This window comes from Leptonychotes weddellii, chromosome 8 (assembly GCF_054177405.1).
Source record: "Leptonychotes weddellii isolate Sample4059 chromosome 8, ASM5417740v2, whole genome shotgun sequence".
Lineage (NCBI taxonomy): Eukaryota > Metazoa > Chordata > Mammalia > Carnivora > Phocidae > Leptonychotes > Leptonychotes weddellii.
In genome coordinates this window covers 13,266,522-13,286,065 of record NC_138376.1, presented here as the reverse complement: position 1 = coordinate 13,286,065, position 19,544 = coordinate 13,266,522, and the positions used below count along the sequence as shown (strand labels likewise).

The following is a 19,544-nucleotide window of genomic DNA, read 5'->3' as shown; positions in this document are numbered from 1 at the left end:
GTTTCTATGTGTTAGAACCAAAAGTCACCCATAGCTTGACCAGAACCAATTAGGCTAGAATTTTAGGCCAAGAAGGGATTCTAGAGATCATTCAAACCCGATCTTGTTTTACAGCCCAGAGAGTCATCTATTAGATTAGCAGCAGAGCCAGAACTAGCATCTGGTTCCCCTCTTAATCTAGGATTTTTTCCACTGGACCAGGATGTGCTTCCTGAGAACCTCTCCATCTTAGAATTTAGTACTGTTGTTATTAAGCCTTGGAATTTATAAGCATTTGTCCCAGGTTGCCTGGTTTTGAGAGATTTAAGTATAGTATATTGGCAAAGGATCAAAAACATGGGGCAGGCACAAAATCTTTTCAGGGTTCTGTCCCTAGATAAATCTGACGGGCGCCATATAATGATGAAGGCCTGACACCCACTCACCCAAAAGATAGGTTTTTATTAACAATAAAACAACCAGCTGGATTTCAGCCAACATTACAGTGTTGGCACTGGACCACATCTATCTGCCTGTCTAGACAAATCCCTCCAATCTCCAGGTACTTGGGGAAGTGAAATGAGAATTAAGTTATAAAGGAGTAGGAGACGCCAGTCCACTATATTATGGTTTATTTCCAAAAACCAGTATCATTTCTCAAAAGGCAAAGCACGAAAGTTACAACATCTAATCAAGTATTTGAAAGAAGGGAAAGATCTTATTTTTTCCATTCCCACGTATCTTATCTTCCTACACCAAGGTATGCAGCTCTCAGGGTCTGAAGTAATATCTAAATCCACCAACACCAGTACACACACTAGCAACCCTGGCCTGCCTCCCAGCCAGGCCCAGTCGACATACCTTGGATGCCCCCCTGCAACTCTTTGAGATGTCCCCTTACCTAGGTTCACTGCCTGATTGCTATTATCCCACTTCACTTGCGAGGTCCTCAAAGAGTTTTTAAAAATGGACCAGTATACATGGCTGAAAGGGTGTCTACAACCATAGACTGTCAGCCTTGCACCTGCAGAGACGTCTCAAGGAAGAACCTTCAGGTGCTGTCACTTCTCAGCTAGAAGAGGGAGAAAATATGGCAAGAGCACATGGAATGGAAGAACACCTCTAAATGAAATGGTTCAGCAGCTAGGTATATAGTCAAGCTCCTACATGTATGTATTATATACCAGTTTATAAGAATAAAATGGCTTTCTTCAAGGTTCTGTTCTAAATGCGTGTCCCATTATTTTATATACATCAATATAAAATTGTATATATCCATTACGCATGCACACACATGTATGTGTACACACACACACACACACACACACGACAGAGGAAGGCTTCCGAGAACTAAGGTTGCCTTAGAGACAGTCTGATGGTTTTACATGTGGTCTGAGTGAGACCTCATGCTTCTTAGTATTTTGTGGTATTCACTTGAACACACCAGGGCCACGTATGTAAGAGGAAGTTTCCACTTGCTGAGGACCTGTGACATGAAGCTCAACCTCAGTGATGGTACAACTATAGCGAATGGTTCTGTGCTTGTATTTTTGTGCTTCTGTCACATAGAACCAGTAAGGCAATTTTTTTTTTAAGCAGAAAGAAGTAGGGGAGATGAGACCAGTGATTCTTAACTAGGGGGGATTTGGGGATTTGGTGATGTTTGGAGACATTTTTAGTTGTCACCATGCGTGTGTGTTGCTGGTGGCCAGTGGGTAGAGGACATCCTGCAATGCACAGGACAGTCTCCCATCACAAAAAATGATCGAGCTCTAAAAGTTAGCAGCTCTGAGTGGAGAACCCTGCATAGAGGAATGGACACTCACTGAATTAACAGGATCTAATCTCAGTCCTCAGACTGTAAGAGTAATGGCCAAGAAATCACACGTTCTTTCTAATATTATGAGAAATCATGAAATTATATATGCGGAACACTCTGATTTCTTCAGAAGAAAGGGTCTCTATAAAATCAAAGCACAGTTATTATTACTGCACTATTATGAGCTCATGAAATTGTGCCTTAAGAACTGTATTCCTCCCCCTTGGAAAAAAAAATTCCTCCAGGAAAAGAAAACAAACCAGAAATGATCTCATCGTGATTACACCTGCCACACCAAAAAACAGACACAGTTCAGAGAAACTAAATTCTTTCCCTGCAGCAATGAAGTAAGCTGCGTCTGTAATTAAGATCTTAATAAGGGAGGCAGGAGGCTTGATGCAGCCGCTGCAGGCCATGAGGTGCAGAGCCGCCCCGCTGGGTCAAAAGCAAGAACAATTGAAATAACAACCTCCCTCACTGCTTCTGGCTCTCAGGTGTTCTCTGCACAGGTCCATATTTCAAAAAGGGCCTTTCCTTCATTTCTAGAGATGCCTATTTCTGCAAGGGAAAAGAAAAGAACCAACTAATTATTTACCAGTAAAGTGTATTGATGACTCTATGTGAAAAATTCACCTGAATTCACTTAAAACAAGAGCACCTCTTAGATAATTTCCTGTCAAAAGGCTGACATAAGGGAAAAGGGATGAGGCCTTCAGCAGCTGATCTTTGGATCAATTCACGTTGACTGTCTAGGGTGGCCGTGTGCTCCCGAACTTTCCAAGACAGTCCCAGTTTCAAGTGTTTTCCCATTGTCAGACCGTATGTCCCATCGTTGGGTTGTGAAACGTGGATGCATATCCACAGAAGTTATATATATTTTAAGCTAAAAATAAAAGATAGGCATGCAAGTATGTATCTTTCTAATGGGTCTGCCTTGGTGGAATTTAGGATTTGGGAGAAAGAAAGGATAGGTATTGATGAGAGTGTTTGATTCAGTCAATGGACATGTTCTCCAATTGACAAGATGATCTTTATAAGGAAATGAGATATATTTTAAGGCCATCTGGGCCTCTGTGAGATCATCAAGAAGTCTTGGCTTCCCAGGGAATGGGGTTAAGAGAAAGAATGCTGTTGAGCTCACTGTATTCTTATTGCTCCCTTCCCTTCCCCCATCCAAAGGTACGCTCAACACACTTAGCTCCAAGTGGAGGAGGCTGGAGAATCGGAGAATAACATGAAGTTCTATCCCAGAGGAGCATTCCAGGAAAATAGGTCTTCAAAATTTTGCTTATGCCAATGCCTGCAATACTGCAGGTCCACTAACCCACTTCCTGCCAAACTCGGACTCACACCACAAGTGTCTGGTAACCAAAAAACAAACAAACAGAAGAATTCATCGACAGATTACTGACATGTCCTGATAGACACTAAAGACTCAACACCGAGAAGCCTGGAGCATCTAGAAGTCTACTTTACTAGCTTCCTGGTGGGCTGGTTTTGCTTGTTAGGGTTATTGGGGGTGGGGTGAATTCTAGCTCATTCTTTTAGGAGAGCACAGGGCCGGGTGACAGAGAAGCCTACATGAGTCCATTAGCCACATCCCCTGTGGGAGTGAGGTGCTAAGTTAACAATAACGAACTGACTACTACAAATCAATGAGATTAAGGCTAATTCATAGAGGAGCATAAGGTTTCCACATAACTAAAAAAAAAAAATAAGAAAAAATATTAAGGGCACATCATTTTGTCTAAATACATATTGGTTTAATAAATAGGAAAGATCTGGTTTAAATCTTAACCTTATATACTTTTTGGTTGCTGCAACTTTCTATCGAGCTTCCCAAATAATTCCCCCCGAAACACACTCAAACACACACACCTACACATACACACAAAGAGTAAAGAAGGAATTAAATTTCAACTCCAAAGATCCTATCAGACATTTTTGTGCAATGCTTGCACCTTTACGTAGTCATGGTTGCTTAATCTTTATTTCTGGTAATCGTAAGTATCAACATTCCACTAAGAAACATTTCTGGTAACGTTTCTATTACCTTGACATATTAGAAATATAAGGAGGAATTCTCATTTGCAACATATACACCATGATTTACAAAGAGATAAGACACCTCCAAAGTGATGGGCCCAGCCTTGGAATAAGGTTCCTGAACCACCTAAACACCATTTAGCACCATTAATGGTTGGGGAGGAGGTTGGGGGGAAAAAGACTAGCTCTTTTTAAAGAATAAACTGGTATTTAGTAGTCCATGATGGGGCCCAGGCATATGTATTTGAGAGCACTTGACTGGCAAGTTAATATCTCCATGATCAGCTGCCCCAGCCCCACTCCAGGCATGAAAACATGACTGTCAGAACTCATGCATGTTTTATGGGGTGCCTGTTCCATCTTCCTCGAAGTATATGCCTCAATTCACCTAGATCTCATTGTCAACTAAAAACTACCTTCTCAAAGAATCACTCTTTCCAGGGGACGGTGGCAGGGATCACCACCAAGGCCATTTCTCTTAAAATGAAGATTCTTCAGGAAAACAGACTTTTGCAGCCAAGCTGTAATGTTCCCCAGGCGTGCATCGTCCTCATTAACCAGTACGAATGACCACAGGGAGATGACTGGAATGCTCTAAGTAAATAAGATGGAGGGGGTGCCATTGATGGAGTATGGACAGGGTTTTTTTGGGGGGGGGGATGTCCCCTTCCATGCCCACATTCTTTGCAATCATCCATCACCTAGGAGACCAGCAGCTATTCTCTGCACTTTAAGTTGGAAATACAGCATTTCTTCCCAGTGGTCCTTCTTGTTTATCTTGGCAACGAAGCTTGGTAATTAAATCTATATGTTACTGCAGAGTAATGCCATGGGCCCAGTGGCTGGCATCTCAAACCAATTTGTTTAGGTTTCTTTCTAACCCTAAAACGATCTAAAGATAGATCACCAAGACCTCTTACTTTACATCTCCTGCAGTAGGATAATATATAGTTTCCCCTGAGCTTCCATACCCCCCAAATCACCTCCTTCGCATTTTACCTTCAATTTTGTACATTGATAACTTTCTCTTGTCCTCACTAATATATTTGTTATGGATAAGTGATTCTAGCAAATGCTTCCTCTTAAATTTTTATCTGTATAATGCTTCTATATCTATATATTATATATGTCTTATAATGCATCCTATAATAGCTGCCATTTTTATATGCCTATGTGCTAAAAATAGATGATTTTCATATAGTATATCCTTGCCACTATCTGATAAGATCAGTATTATTACTCCCTTTTTATAAATGAGGACACAGAGGCCTGAAGTAGCAAAAGTGGGATTTGCAACAAAACCCAGGTCCTTTCCACTATGCCATACAGCACTAAGACTCTTTTTAGTGGCAAAAAACCAAACCAAACAAAACACCTACCGCTTTTTGATAGCTATTTATGAAAGTATTTTACGTCCTTCAACATTCAATTCAGTATCCGTTGAGTGTTGACTACAAGCAAGGTCCTGTAGTTTTAGATATATCAAATCTTGTTAATAATGATGGAGATCCTAAGTCATTCATATATTAGCAAAGGGGCACATCAGTGTGCTGGTAAACCCCTATTGTCTGGCATCTGTATTTCCACACTACACATCCAGGCCCATGGCACACTAAACAATACTCAACCATCTTTAACTGGTTAACTGGGATTTTGACAGAATCCTGTCACCAAGTCTTGATCCATACTATCCTCTCAACACCTATCAACGCAGAGAGCCAAGGCTGACTAGCATTGTCTATTTTACTATATGCCAGGAGCCGTGGTAAAGCCGTGGTTCTTTACATCCATCCTTAGAACAATAGTCTGACACAGGTATTATCCCTATTTTACAGATAAGAAAATTGAGGCTCAGAGAGCTTGCCTTGCCTGAAGCTGTCGAGCCGTAAGTCACAAGAAACAGAAATGCCTTTCTCCAAAGCCGCTACTCTATCCACAAGAACATGTAAGATCAAGGCCGTGCCCCCTCCAGGCTGTAACAGATCCTAGATCACACTTTTTCTTCAAGGACTTGTCTAACAATCTGCCTCTACCCCCAAATAAGGGGTGGGGGCTCTCATTTTCAGTGGGGCTTCCTTCAAACTGGACGGCCTCCCGGGGTACCCAATGGCAGTTACAGGTATCCTTTCCATAGTGACTCCTTGGAAGGGGTTAATAAGTAAGGGAGTGCTAACAGAGTAGGACAGAAATGGAAAACATAAAGCCTGTTGTAGGGATTACAGGTCAGTCGAGGAGACAAACATGTAGGCTTTTGATGGTTTTATAGAGTGGATGGATGAGGAGACCTGGCCGGTGGGAGGTGACAGGATAACCCAGTAGGGTAGACACAGAGACAGAGAGATGGGGGCCAGTGAACGGGAGCAGCAAGAGACCAAGCTTTCCCACAGCAGTGTCAAAAGAGAGGAGAGAGGTAGTGGGTACGGGGTGGGTTGTAAGGGCACCGTGTCTACGTGGGTGGAGGAGGTGAGCTGCACGCAAGTCTGCTAGCAGAGCCGCATAAGGACTGCTTGAATGAAAAAATGAGAGACGATAAGGTCATAAGGGCACACAAGGGGGAGGGAATTTGCAAAGGGGAAAAAGTGGAGAGGAGGTTTTTTAGAAGTCTGGGGGTGTGGGGGGGGAGGGGTAGGAGCAGCAGACCGGAAGCCACTGATGATTCTGAGAAAAGAAGTGATGTATATTACAGTAAGGAAAGGATGCTAAAGGAATCCTTGGTATGTCCCGCACTGCGCAGCTTGCTAAATTTGGTATCGTCAGAGTACCTCCAGCTCTCCAAAGACTTTCATCTCTACGTGGGTAAGTCCTGTAGCTCTCACAGTGGGTTTGCTCAATAAACACATCCATCCATAAACAATTCAGTTACTTGTGAAACATCTTTCGGTGCCTTTAAAATTCCTAGATCTCAACTAAGATTTAAAAAGGAGCGTGGGGGACCGGAGTCTCTCGTTCGGATGGAGCGCAACGAATCACTGACAAGAGAATACATAATTCAAAGCCGAAATGTCAGAGCAAGGAAAGAGCGGGGAATTATCGAAGTCATAAACGACCGTGTCGCCTGAAGACCCTCGATCATTTTTTCTCAATGTAACTCTAGAAAATAAAAGGAGTTTCAAAGTCCCCCTCAAAAGCGTTCCACAGTACACACGTTGTTTGCCCACAGCCAACCAGAACACAGCGATCTGCGTTCCAGAATCCAGTTTTCTCATTTCTATTATAAGCTCCACCTGTACTTTTTCTTGGCTCAAAACGTTGAAGAGTGAATTTGTTGTCGACCATACTTCAGTGGAAAAAAAAAAATTGTGGAATGGTAGACTAGATAACATAATTTAGAATTTTAGGGTAGGCACCCAGGGTTCCGAAATTTGGCAGTCACAGAGGCTGCTCAGCTATTAGAGATCAGACAGGCAGTGCAGGCTGAGCTCTAACCAGGCCTGGGCCTGCACAAAGTGGGCGGGGTCTCGGGCGTCCGCTCAAACACAGCTGTGCACGCATGCTTCAGTCCCCCTCCTGGCGGACGCAGAAACGATCTGCTTCCAGACCCTCAGAAGGGGAGCCTTCCCTGGACGAGCCACCACCACCACCGAGGCACCGTGCCCTCCCCCCGTTTCAGGACATGCTTTGCATATTCAGAAGAGCTTGTGGACAGCTCTCAACAAACGCAGGCCCTGCGATTTACAGTCTACTATCACAGAACCGCACAGTGAAGCCTTTTAAGACAGATGGCCCCTAAAGTCCATATGAAACTGCAGCCTCCCCATGAACACCACCGCCACCACCAAGAACCATAAAATGGAAGCAAGCTAGCTAGATGTGTGCTAACCAGAACCGATGTGTTCACCAGTAATAGCTTACATTCCACAGTTCTCAAGATTATTCTAAATACAGAGCCCCGCCGGCCTGAGGCTGCGGAAAAGTGCAGAATGAGTGGGGGTTTGGTTGCCCTCTAGTTATGATTCCTGAAGTAGCCAAACCAGATAATCTAGTTAAAAAAAAAAAAAAAACAAAAACTTATAGTGGCTGAATTATAAATCTCTACAGTGAACAGAAGTCTGACTGTGCTACATTTATAGCGTGTAGAGCGACACAGGGTTTCAAAGATAATTCCTGATTCCAGGATTTTGCAATCGAATAATAATCTGGTTTTACTACCGAAGTGGCTCAGATTAAACAAATAACTGCCAAAGGTGCGTTATACTTTGCTTTGTCGAGTTATAGCTAAAAAAAAAAAAAAAAAAAAAAATCTATCCTGCAGGAATACTGGAGATGAAATAGTCTTAAACTCCCTGGGGGACAAAAACAGTCACACAGGACGTTTCAGGGAGGTCACAGATGATTCTTTCTTTAATAGTGGTTTAAACTCACAAGTTTTGGAGCCAGATCGCTTTGGTTCAATTAACAGCTCCGCGACTTTTAAAGCTGTGTGGCTTTGGATAAATCACTTAGCCTTTCTGTGCCACAATTTCCACATTTGGAAATAGCACCCACCTCATAGAGTTTTTGGAAGGGTTAAATATGACAATCCTGTATTATCACGGTAACTCTTAATACTATTTATCATCCCTCTACCTTTGCGTCATCTCCTCGACTTAAAATGACAAAATCGTCTCCTGAAATAGAGTTGTCCATTACTAGAGAGAAGACAGGCTTTATAAGACAGGGACAGTAGATTTCTTCAGGTACTGCTTTATTTTATAGTCACCCCAAGGTGTCAATTTGGCATTTAGCCGATAAGAGAAATCAATGTTTTTTTCTGGTGAAAAAAGCTAATAACATGAGCTAATCACAACCATATATTTACACCAGGCAGGGTGTTCAACACTGGTAAGACCCGGCAAAGAGAAGAGTTTTTTCCATGAATGCCAATCACAATTTATTTCGTCAGTTGCCATGATGTTTTCTCTCCATAAGAGTAAAACGAAACACGATGAGGTCACTGAATAAAAGTGACTTTGTCGCTTTTGTCACTTTCTAGATCGAGGTATTCAGCGTTGATTTCAGCCACTTGTACTTTCCAGTCATAAATGTATGAACAAGAAATAATGGAATAATAATAATAATAATAATAATAATGGAAAGCTAATAGTACAATGATAACTGATACATGTGCCTTCACACATGTAACCTTTCCAAGGACAACCATAACTCATGCATTATAATGAAGACTTTTGGCATCTTGATTTAGAGCTTTTGAATGAGATTTATAGCTTTTGAATAAAAGATTTATCACTGAGGTTAACCAGTGGCTATTAGCCAGAACCGAGTATTTACAACCTCACATTAAAAAAGGATGGGCCAGAAGCTACATAATTCAGAAAGGAAGCAAAGTAGCTCCCAGCTAGCACAAACTTGAAGGTCAGACAGGTAATACAAATTGTCAATCCAAAAGCATAGCCACCTTGCCAACTGTCATTTTAATAATAGCACATTTGTTTAAAAGCATTAGGTCTCATGTCTATTCTAGAAGTCACACCCAATTCACTGCAATGTGCTTCGAAGTGCAGTGTCTCTGGAAGCTGCTTGCCTGGTTAGATGGGGGTGCCTTAAATAAAATAGGGATATTCCGAGCAAGTTATAATCCTTTTGCCAAGAATACACAAAAACAATGGAGCAAAATGCATGGGAAAATAATGTATCATGACATTCTGTAAGCTACAGGGACAATAAGCTGGCTGGACACTTCAGACCCTCAGCCCATTCAAACACCAGTAAAAGTATTTTCAAGAAACGGCAGATCCTCATCTGTTCTTACATCCAGTATCATTTTAGGGTGTCAGAATTCTCCACCATCCGCTGTGTAACAGTACCTGGGGCTTTTAATTTCTCCCACCCAAGGTACATAAGGCAAACTGCTTCTCATACCAAATGCTTAAAGCAAAGGCTGAAAACTGCTTTGAGAGCCAGTCTGAGAGACTCAGCAATTCTGATTCCTCTCTCATTACAGCTCGGGTACAGTGGAGGCCAGGCCTGGGGGGAGCCTCGCGGAGACTTGAACTCCTCTTCAAGTTAGACACCCACCGAATTCCAGGGCTCCCGCAGCGGCTCTAAGACGAATTCCCAAAACTTTCAGGGGAGATGGACCAGGGTGTGCTGTGAACTCCCGGAGTGGGTCTCAGAGACTGGGTCTCTGCCTGCCGTATGCCAACCTCGGTGACTGAGACCCATCTCTCCCAGGCCCCGAAGGGGTCCCTGGAGAGGAGTTGTCACAGTAGGCAACACACACACACGGACGCACACGCGGAAACCTTAAGGAAAAGGCACCCGCTTACCTTATACTTCATCTCGGCGGCGGGGAGAGTTGAGCCGTTTTCCTACACTAGTGAGACTGCATCAAGCCCTGGCGAGTCCGCCCCTCCATGGAGTGCAGAGCTAAATGAAAGTGAGAACGGTCCGGGCCTGGGCGGGTTTGCCAGTCGCAGCGCGCAGAACTCCCTCACGCACAGCCTCTGAGCTCACTGTTTTGATTGAGGCTGGCCGAGCACCGACTACATTTGCATACCGCCCGCCATTGGCTGGCGGACCAAGGTAGCGCGGGGCCCCGCCCACCTCTTAACTTCGCAAAACTGACAAAGAACTTGTAATGTGGTCATTTCTTCTTCTATTAGCAGAAAGGGTGGAAAATAGAACGATGTGGGGAACCCTCTCGAACTTTACGCCCCATCCGCCAACCCCCCCCCCAAAAAAAACCCGGGAAAAGGAGATTCTTTTTCAGATTAACCTAAGTTTTAAAGAAATTGAATTCGCAGAGCAGTCTGACAGTCGTGCTTCCTGTGACCTAGCAACTCCTTCATAGACCCATTTCATTTCAAAGCCATTCACCTCCCAATCTCTACATGAAACGAATTCGGGGAACAAAAGGTTTTCTGTCTCCGGGCCCCTTTTTACTAACTACCCCTGCTGATCTCTCTCTCTCTCTCTTTCTCTCCTCCCCACCCCTCCCCTTTTTTTGTGGCTGTTTGCTTTTTTTGTTCTTTTCAATGTTCAAAGTACTTGCAACGTCAGTCTGCAGAGGAGACAAAATACAATTCTCTCTCAGTGAAAAGGAACTCCCCTATCACAGGCACCCGGGCTTCCCTGGCCAGCTTCTCACCAGGGCCTCAGAGAGCTGTCAGCCACATTCGGCGATCTTCTCTGGCTTTGCTGAGGATAAAGGTTAGATGTGACCTCTCCGAAGAGGCTGGCCAGTGCACGCCCTATACATCATCGCTGTCCACTGAGTACTGTGTCCTTTGATGGCTGGCATTTCTAGCTCCAGCTTTGAACACTGCAGTGTTTTCCTTCTGACCTCTCTCCTGAAGATGACCCATTAACCCAGCAACACTTATTATCAGACGAACAAAAAATGCCCACTGTTTGATGAGCCTGGTTAAGAAAGACCAGTCTGTCCAGTGAAGCACAGAACATTTGGTTCAGCCTCCTGATTTCTATAGAGAAAGAGATCACCCAGGAGAAGACAGAAACAGTCACCTTTAGCGACTCTTCGGAAGGCTAGAGCTGATAGAGGGGAAAATTCCTTTTCACTGGGTCTCAGGGTTGAGACTCGGTGATTGTAGACAATAACTGTCCCTGAGTGGGATGGGCTCCAACCAGACTACACGACTTGGATGGAAAAAATCGGCTCTTATTTTTTTCCTGACCTAGTTGGATCAGAATCAGTTTGATTCCCCTCCCCCACAAATTCCCAGTGGATTAAAATTCTACTTTTATGATCCAAACAAAAAGAACAGGAGCGCAGCTGTCCTGCAAAAGTGGTTTCCAGATACAGGGCTCATAGCTTAGATCACAGTTTAATATGGCACTGATTCCCTGGACGTGACCAGCCCCCCACCCCCATCCCCCCCTTACTAGAGGTCATAATGAGGTTGACACACCCGTTCGGGCCTCAGCTTGGACTTTGCTTTTCCTCATTTAGCCTTGGCGTGAAAATGAGCCTGAGTGATTTTGCAAGGTCTTTCTGAACATAGATAAAGCATGCAGCATATTGCATTGCAAAGGCTCTTCCTAACAGTCCCACAGTCTCCTGGGCGAGTCATTAGTTTGCAGGAAATTGTGTTTTTGGTGTCTGCCTGGATCAGTCAAAGACCTTCTCATCTGTAAGATGAGTCTTGTGGCCTCCAGAAGATCTAGATAACATTCCTTTGGCTTCCTAAGCAGTGAAGCTGAATCCGCCTTCTGTTTAGTTTGATGAGTACCATTGAGTAGGTGAAAACTATCTCACTCCATTTCAATGCTTTCAAATGGTTTCCCAAAGCATTTGCTAGGGCTTTTTGTCATTTCCTTCTCGCCAGAAAGTTTAATTCATGCTAAGTGGCCTTCTTGCTTTCCTGTTTCTCTCCTGTTGGGTAAGACACCTCAAATCTACCTGCAGTTCATTTCAGGGCAGTTTGGGTCAGCATTAGTTACCTTGGAGTCAGGTAAACTCTGTTAGAATCTCAACAAATTTTCTTAATTTCTTGATTTTGGTGCCCTGAGGTATAAATTAGGGAAAATAATACTACCTACTTGCTGGAGTTATAATGAGTATTGAATGAGATAATATGCATAGGGGCAGCTGGGTGGTTCAGTGGGTTAAGCGGCTGCCTTTGGCTCAGGTCATGATTGCAGGGTCCTGGGATCGAGTCCCGCATCAGGCTCCTTGCTCAGCGGGGAGCCTGCTTCTCCCTCTGCCCCTACTTGTGCTCTCTCTCTCTGTCTCTCTGACAAATAAATAAATAAAATCTTTAGAAAAAAATAGATCATGTGCATACCCAGTACTATCTTAATTAATGTTTGCTTATTAATATTTTGTTATTAATTATTTCATCTTAAATTCATCATATATCATTACTATATTATATAACACTATTATGATATATAAATATATAAATATTTATTTAATTGTATTCATTATGACTGTTATGACTGTTAGACCGCTGTCAATATTTTAAGTGTGATAAGCATTCAGAAAAAGGTGGAAGACAGCTTTCTAATTTAACAGATATTGATTGAGCACCTCCCAGGTACTGTTCCAGGTGGGGAAGGTACAGGAGCAACCCAGACAGACAAAGTCCCCACCCTCGGTGCTTACAGTCTCCTGGGAGTGGGGGACAATAAGTCAATGAATATGTATGTAATACAGTTTTGGAGTGATAAATGCCATGAAGAAAAATTAAGCAGGGAAAATTGCTAGAGGAAAACAGATGAGGGTGGGGGGGGGATGTCTTCTTTTAGAGAGTGGTCAGGTAAGCCCTTCTAGGGAGGTAATATTGAAGCAGAAATCTGAATGGCATGAGGGATCCACTCAAAGATCTGGGCAGAGGAAAGCGCCTGAGCTTGGTGTGTTTAAGAACAGCATATAAGCCCCGTGTACCTGGAGTCGGGCACCTGGGGTTCGGGTGGAGGAGACCGAGACAGGTCGGTGGTGGCAGTTGGATTTCCTCCGGAGCTCCAGAGGAAGTCACCGGAGTGATCTGAGCAGAGAATGATGTGATCTGTTTCTCTGTGTTTTTACCCTTTGTGTAAACACTCAAGGGTAGCAGGCCCTTGGTTAAAATATTGAGCTCTGGTCTTAACGCAGTTTACATAATGCAGCTAGTTGTTACTGTATTCATATTTAGTGTTAAGTATATTAGTATTTAGGCACTTAGTATGTTTTTTCCTTCCCCCTTTGGGGAAACACAAATTCTCTCACTGAATCAAAAAACAGCCCCAACCCCTTCTATTACCTGGGATTTTTGGATGCAAAAATACTGTTTAAACTATGCTATATAAACACTGTCGACCGATCTATGGGGCCACCCTCCTACTCCCGCGGGTAGCCTCCTAAAATGGGCCAGGACGCTGGGGCTCGGGCCCTACCCTATGCTCACCTACACCCTGCCGGCCCCTCAGTCTGCCACCTGCCTGCTGGTGGCCAGGGGCTCTATCTCACCTGATGCTGATACAGACAGGAGCAAGGGATATGGCACCGGACAACGTCCAAATGATTTTCCAGCTGCTGCTGGACACGGGCGTGGATACAGCAAGAAATCAAGAGGATGCCAGAGGGAAGAGATTCTCCTACGCACAACTTGGGAAGAACCCATGTGGCTGCTAAGAGCGAAGGGCCAGGTCAGAACATGCAAGGGCAGAAAGTGAGCTCAGGAACTAGAGCAGCCCCTCTGAAGAGGATGAAGCTGCTCCGAGGGCCGGGTGCTCGCACGGGGTGCCACCAGGTTGACTCATAACAGCAATCACTGTTTCAGGTCCATTCTGTCTCTCTTGTCTGATCTATTCCAGTCCTTCCTTTGTCATTTCCCCGCCTGCAGTCTCTCCCTGCTGGAAGCTATCTTCCACATCGCTACCTGTTTAATTTCTAGAGTTCAGAGCACATTGCTACTGGGATTAAAAAACCTCTAGGGATACTTCAGTGCCTTTAAAAACAAAATCTGCAGACTTTGGCACGGACTATAATTAGAGCCCCCCCTTCCTTTCTGGCCTCATCCCCTCCCATCCCCCCACCCCACATCCCACCCTCCAGCCAAACTGGTGGGACTCACCAATTCTAAGACACACTTGTACTGTCCTGACTCCGCACAGATGGGTCCTTCTGCCTAGTGCGTCCTCCCTTCACACGTCTGCTATCAAGCCGAGCCCCAACACTAGCCCTTTTGTACTTCCTCGTCAACAACCCCCACTCTGCCCACCTCCTCCTTTCAGAACTAATTCGTCCCTCCCTTCACTATGCCCCCATTGTATTTCGAACACGGCCCTATTGTAAGGCTTTTCCACATTGTACCATAATATTGGTTGATCTCTGTGGCCCCAGCTTCAAGGTGAGCTCCAGAGCTCCAGGATGGTATCCTGTTCATCTCTGTGTCCCGCGCAGGCTCATGCCTCATAGGGGCTTAAATACTTGCTGAATGAATGGATGAATAAGAGGACAGCAGTAACTTCAAAGAATGTCTATTTTCTGAGAGTTCTGTGTGACGCTCAGGAAAGGAATGGAGAAAACTTGAGTTTGAAGGCGTGGTTTACATTAATAAGAAGCGAAGCTAAGATGCAACGTTTCAGAACCTACTCAAGGCCTGTTGCCAGTTCTGGCTCTTGGACATGGTTTGGTCTGAAAACTCCAGCTTGTAGGCTTCCTGTTTTTGTGTGATCCATGAGCTAAGAATAGCTTTTACATTTTTTATATGATTGGAAAAAAAGAAAAAGAAGAATATTCCATGAGTTGTGAAAATTATGTGAAATTCACATTTCAGTGTCTATAAATAAAGTTTTATTAGAACACAGGCACCCCTTCCTTTACAGGGTGCCTTTTGAGCTATAATGGCAGGCTTGGGTGGTTGTAACTTGAAGAGGTAATGGCTGCAAACCCCCTCCCCCCAAAATGTATTATTTGGCCCTCCACGGAAACATTTGCTGACCCATGCTCTAGAATAGTGCAAGATAGATGTATCTCTGAGTTCAGACTCAAGGATAGATTCTTCCACATCCACAGGGAAACGATCTAGAAATACCCCTTCTACGGCCATGTGTTATGATTTCTAGTTTGAAAAACAAAATCTACAAAAACCAAAGTTATTTCACAAAATAATGCGAGGCAGCAATTTTTCCATTCTGTAAATCTCCAGAAATCTCCCCAAACAGAGACGAGCCACCAAGAGTTTTCCAACTGACCTCTGGCATACTCAGCCTTGATCGAAACCCTCCTGGCTGCCAGGCCCTAGTGTTACATATCACAAACGTGATTTCATTGAATATTTATCTGATATGACAACCCTAATCTTACATGTAACAAAATTGGAGACCCAGAGAGGTCACACAGCTTGCACAAAGTTACAGGTGGATGAGTGTGGGTCTGGTGTTGGAAGGCAGGCGCTCTGGCTCCTGAGTCTGTGGGTCCTCACCGCTGTGCCTACTGTCTCCCAGCATCCCCTGGAAGTCTTCATTATCTGAGCTCCCCACTTGTCAGTCAGTTCAATGAGGTAGCTTCTCCACCCAAGTGGGACTAAACCCAACTGAAGAGCAAATTGTCAAGTTGTGACACACCTCATCCGTGCTTTCAAGCCCTGCTTGTCTAGACTGTCCCCCTTAATCATTGTGCCTCTTTAGGTCCCATCTTTCCCCCTGCTTGCACCCTGTCTCCTTCATGAGACCTTTCCTTTCCATTGCTGATCTCTTCCCCACCCCCTGTCTCTCCCTACCTCTGCCCTGGGTCGGTGCTTCCCAAAGCTGACCCCCCTTAAAAGCAATTATGAATGCTCTGTGGGCCTGGGGAGGGGACTTGGAATCTATACATTTTAAAAAATATCCCCCAGGTGATTGTGTACACAGCTTGTCATTTAGTGCTTAGGTGTTGTCTTTACTGTTTCTCCTGGGAGGAAGATCTTCTTCTCCGCAGTGAGATTTCAAGCAACTTGGGGAAGGGGATTTATGCAGGCAACTGAGTCTCGTGGTATGTCTTCCCAAAGCCCTGTGTCTTGTCCACGCTCCCAGCCTTTGCTGACGCCAACGTGGAAAAAATAAGTCACTTTTCAGCCGGTAAAAGAAAGAACACCTCTCACTCTAGGCAATAGCTCCCCCCTTTTTTAATCTGTTGAGCTGGTCAAGCTCTTAGAATGAATGAAAGTCTGTTACTAAAGAGATGCTCTAGATACAGTCTCTAACACCTGTTTCTTCCTGTGCTGGGGAATGGAGTGTTCATTCACTTTCTCACCACTACTATTTTGGTGAAAGAGACTCACTAAGGCTGCCCAATCCTAACTTTTCCCACCCACCCCCTCCCTTAACAATTATTTTATTATTATTATTTTTAAAGTTTTTCTTCCTACCCACCCCCCCTTTTAACAATAGTGTCTGAAGGATAAACTCTATTTTCTGAAAGAGTTGTTAAAAACATTGTCTTATAATATTTGTTTCTGCAGATGGAGGGTGTTGGTTATTAAAAAGGCTTGTTGACTCACGATCCCAAAATTACTTCTGATTTGGCGCCCTCTGACTTACTTCTTATTCTCACTCAGTGACAAGCCACCGGAGAGGGGTGGGGCTCTAAACAACAGAGAATAGAAATGATTCTTTGGGGTGCCTGGGTGGCTCAGATGGTTAAGCGTCTGCCTTCAGCTCAGGTCATGATCTCAGGGTCCTGGGATCGAGTCCCGCATCGGGTTCCCTGCTCAGTGCAGAGCCTGCTTCTCCCTCTCCCTCTGCTTGTGCTCTTCTGTCTATCTCTCTGTCAAATAAATAAAATCTTTAAAAAAAAAAAAGATTCTTCTAGAGTTCTCTTTACTGCATGACATGGTGGATTCCCACACTGTGACGACTTTACAAGGTCTCATTGCCCCGTTTTACTGAGCCAAGTTTATAAGTGTGTCTTTGTGAACTTCCTTTTAAAAATCTACCATCCTCTTTCCCCTACCCCATTTCCCACTGCCATCTGTCACAGATTCTTTGAGGTGGCTTTTAATTTTCCGAAGGGTGAAGTGCTAAAATGGTGTGCCTTAGATCCCTATCCGTCCTTGATAAACCATGAAAGAATATATGCAATCCTGTGTCACCAACATGCTACTAAAAACCTACATAGACTCATGTAAATTGCCCTTGGTAATTATGGGCAATACCTGGACTTGATTTTTGAAAAACTGTAGTTGTGAAGTTTTTGATGTTTTACATATACATCCATCATAGTGTTATTATAACTCTGGAATCCTTAATTACTACCTTCCCCCCACACACAAAGAATAAAAAACAAAACAGATTAAATTATATGTCAAGTAAACTTGCTCAACTTTAGTAAAATATGATAAGCAATGATGAGGTTCCATTTTAGCATGTAGTATTTTCTTCCTGTGAAGGATTTGGGGAGTTAATTTAGGGGTGAAATTGTGAGCAAGACGAATGTGCGAAGGTTTGTTTACATTTCCACTCTTTAGATGTATCCAGTTGGGCACAGGAATGACGTTCAGTGGGACAAAAGGACTTTATTGGTAAAATTGTGCAGGCTGCCTGGCAAGGCTCTCTCCTGCTCTCTCCTGCTCTCTCTAGCCATGAGGTATTCTGTTATTGCATGCTTCAGTTTGTCCAAATAAACTATTTGTTATTCAAAACTGTCATGGAAGTCTCTTCTGCTGCTAGAAACGGCAGACTGTGGATCCTTACAAAGGTCAAGGTGATCTGCCACGACCATGTTGACAGAAATCCCATGCCTAGGCGGAGGATGGCCTGTTTTTCCGGAAGGCACTGCTGGACACAAGGACATTGCTATGTGATGTGTATCCGGTAAGAGGGGACAAATGCACCAAGCTTCCTTCTTGCTCACTTTTGTTCTTCCTTTATATATTCTTTTTTTTTTTCTTTATATACTCTTAAGTCTGACGTCTTCCTGTCCTCTCCTTGCATCTGTACCTATGATGGAACATGATAACGTGACATGATGTGTGGTTCCCTCTCCACTTATGCTCCTGTCCAGGTGTAGTAAACAGAGAGGCTTAGGGACTGTGGGCCCAACATGCCTGGATGGGGCCGGATGTTCTGTGTCCAGTCTGTTCCTCCAGACACACTGGCCACTAAAATTCACCTTCCGCATCCAGCATCCAGCCTACCTCCAGGTGGAGGTGGGGGGCGGAGGTGGAAGCGAAGTGGGGTGGGAAAAGATCAGGGAGCATGGCCGGGTGGGTGTTTTGAACACTGGATGACCACTTTCCTGGAGGCACAGGGTAAACCATTTCTTCAGGGATTTGGAGATGCATTCCTGCCCACCCCCCGCTGACCCTGAAAGGGGCCAGCTAACCCAGTCCTCCAAGGAAGCCAGCCTCCTGTCCCTTGCTGCCCTCACCAGCTGGGGCCAGTGAGTGTCCAGCAGGCCTTGTCCCAGGGCACCAGGCCTGTCTGGCCAGCCCTGGCGACCGCCAGCTGGCGCTGATGAGCGAGGGGAAGGAATCTGAGTAATGCAGGGCCTTGGGGGGTGGCGGGGGGTGGGGGGGGACAGGAGAGGAGGAATGTGGTGTGGGGACACAGCTCAGCCGGCACTGTTCGAGCCAAGCTTTTGAAGAGTTTGATTCATTTTAGAAAGCAAACAAACTGCTCCAGCTATCAGCAATCTTTTATTTTGTCTGCGAGAGGAATGCCTCTCCAGCGTGGGCCGGGCACTGGGCGGTGGTGGAGACGCGGGTGTCCACCCTTGACTTGCCATGTGGAGTGTGGACGGCGCGTTCCTTTCTGCCCACTGAAGCTGAGAAATGCAGAGCAGCTCTCTTCCTTGCAAGAAAAGCCGAGGGGGGAGCCCTGCTAATTAATGAGCAAGCCGGAGGCCTTGAGCCTCACGCGCTCACACCACGGGGGCTTACAGAGGTTGAGCGTGAGTTCCCATCATTCGCTTATGTCCTGGCACGCTGTGACTTCAAACGGGGGCGGGTAGAAAAAGGGGTGTTGCAAAGGTTTTCTTGAACTCTGGGGCCTGCGGGTCTCGTGATTCATGCTCTAACCAGCCTTGGGAGCTTCTGGTCTTCCCAAGGGCGGAGAGCTGGGGGAAGAAGCAAGGCTTCTGCTCTTTCTGCCCCTAGAAGATAGGGGCCATGTGTTCCCCAGCTTCAGATATCGCCGCCTCGAAATCACTCTACATCTTCAAAAGCCATCTCCTGTGCTGTTCTATTCACCAGGAAAACAAATCTCTTTCCTCCTTGCCCAGACTAGGCTGTGTTTCTTCTTCTCTTCTAACCTCACTTTGGGACTCAGCTTCCTGCTC

General features: G+C 44.7%; 1 protein-coding gene and 1 long non-coding RNA gene across 5 annotated transcripts in view; both read right to left on the bottom strand.

The window, feature by feature from the left end:
* NEDD9 (neural precursor cell expressed, developmentally down-regulated 9) overlaps window positions 1-19,544 on the bottom strand; it is a 201,637-nt gene that overhangs the window by 32,122 nt on the left and 149,971 nt on the right. For 2 of the 4 annotated variants that reach the window (XM_006738038.3, XM_081827679.1), the window contains exon 1: window positions 10,111-10,299. The exons of the other annotated variants lie outside the window; for them this stretch is intronic. In XM_006738038.3, the coding sequence (XP_006738101.1) occupies window positions 10,111-10,122 (12 nt within the window). In that variant the 5' untranslated portion in view covers window positions 10,123-10,299. Of the gene's footprint in view, window positions 1-10,110; window positions 10,300-19,544 lie in introns of those variants that run through there. 4 annotated transcript variants of the gene reach the window in all.
* LOC145722945 (uncharacterized) lies at window positions 1,041-10,104 on the bottom strand. The gene is made up of 2 exons (XR_014147518.1): window positions 5,224-10,104; window positions 1,041-3,159 (listed from the first exon to the last, which is right to left on the bottom strand). It is a non-coding gene; the product is annotated as an uncharacterized LOC145722945 (long non-coding RNA).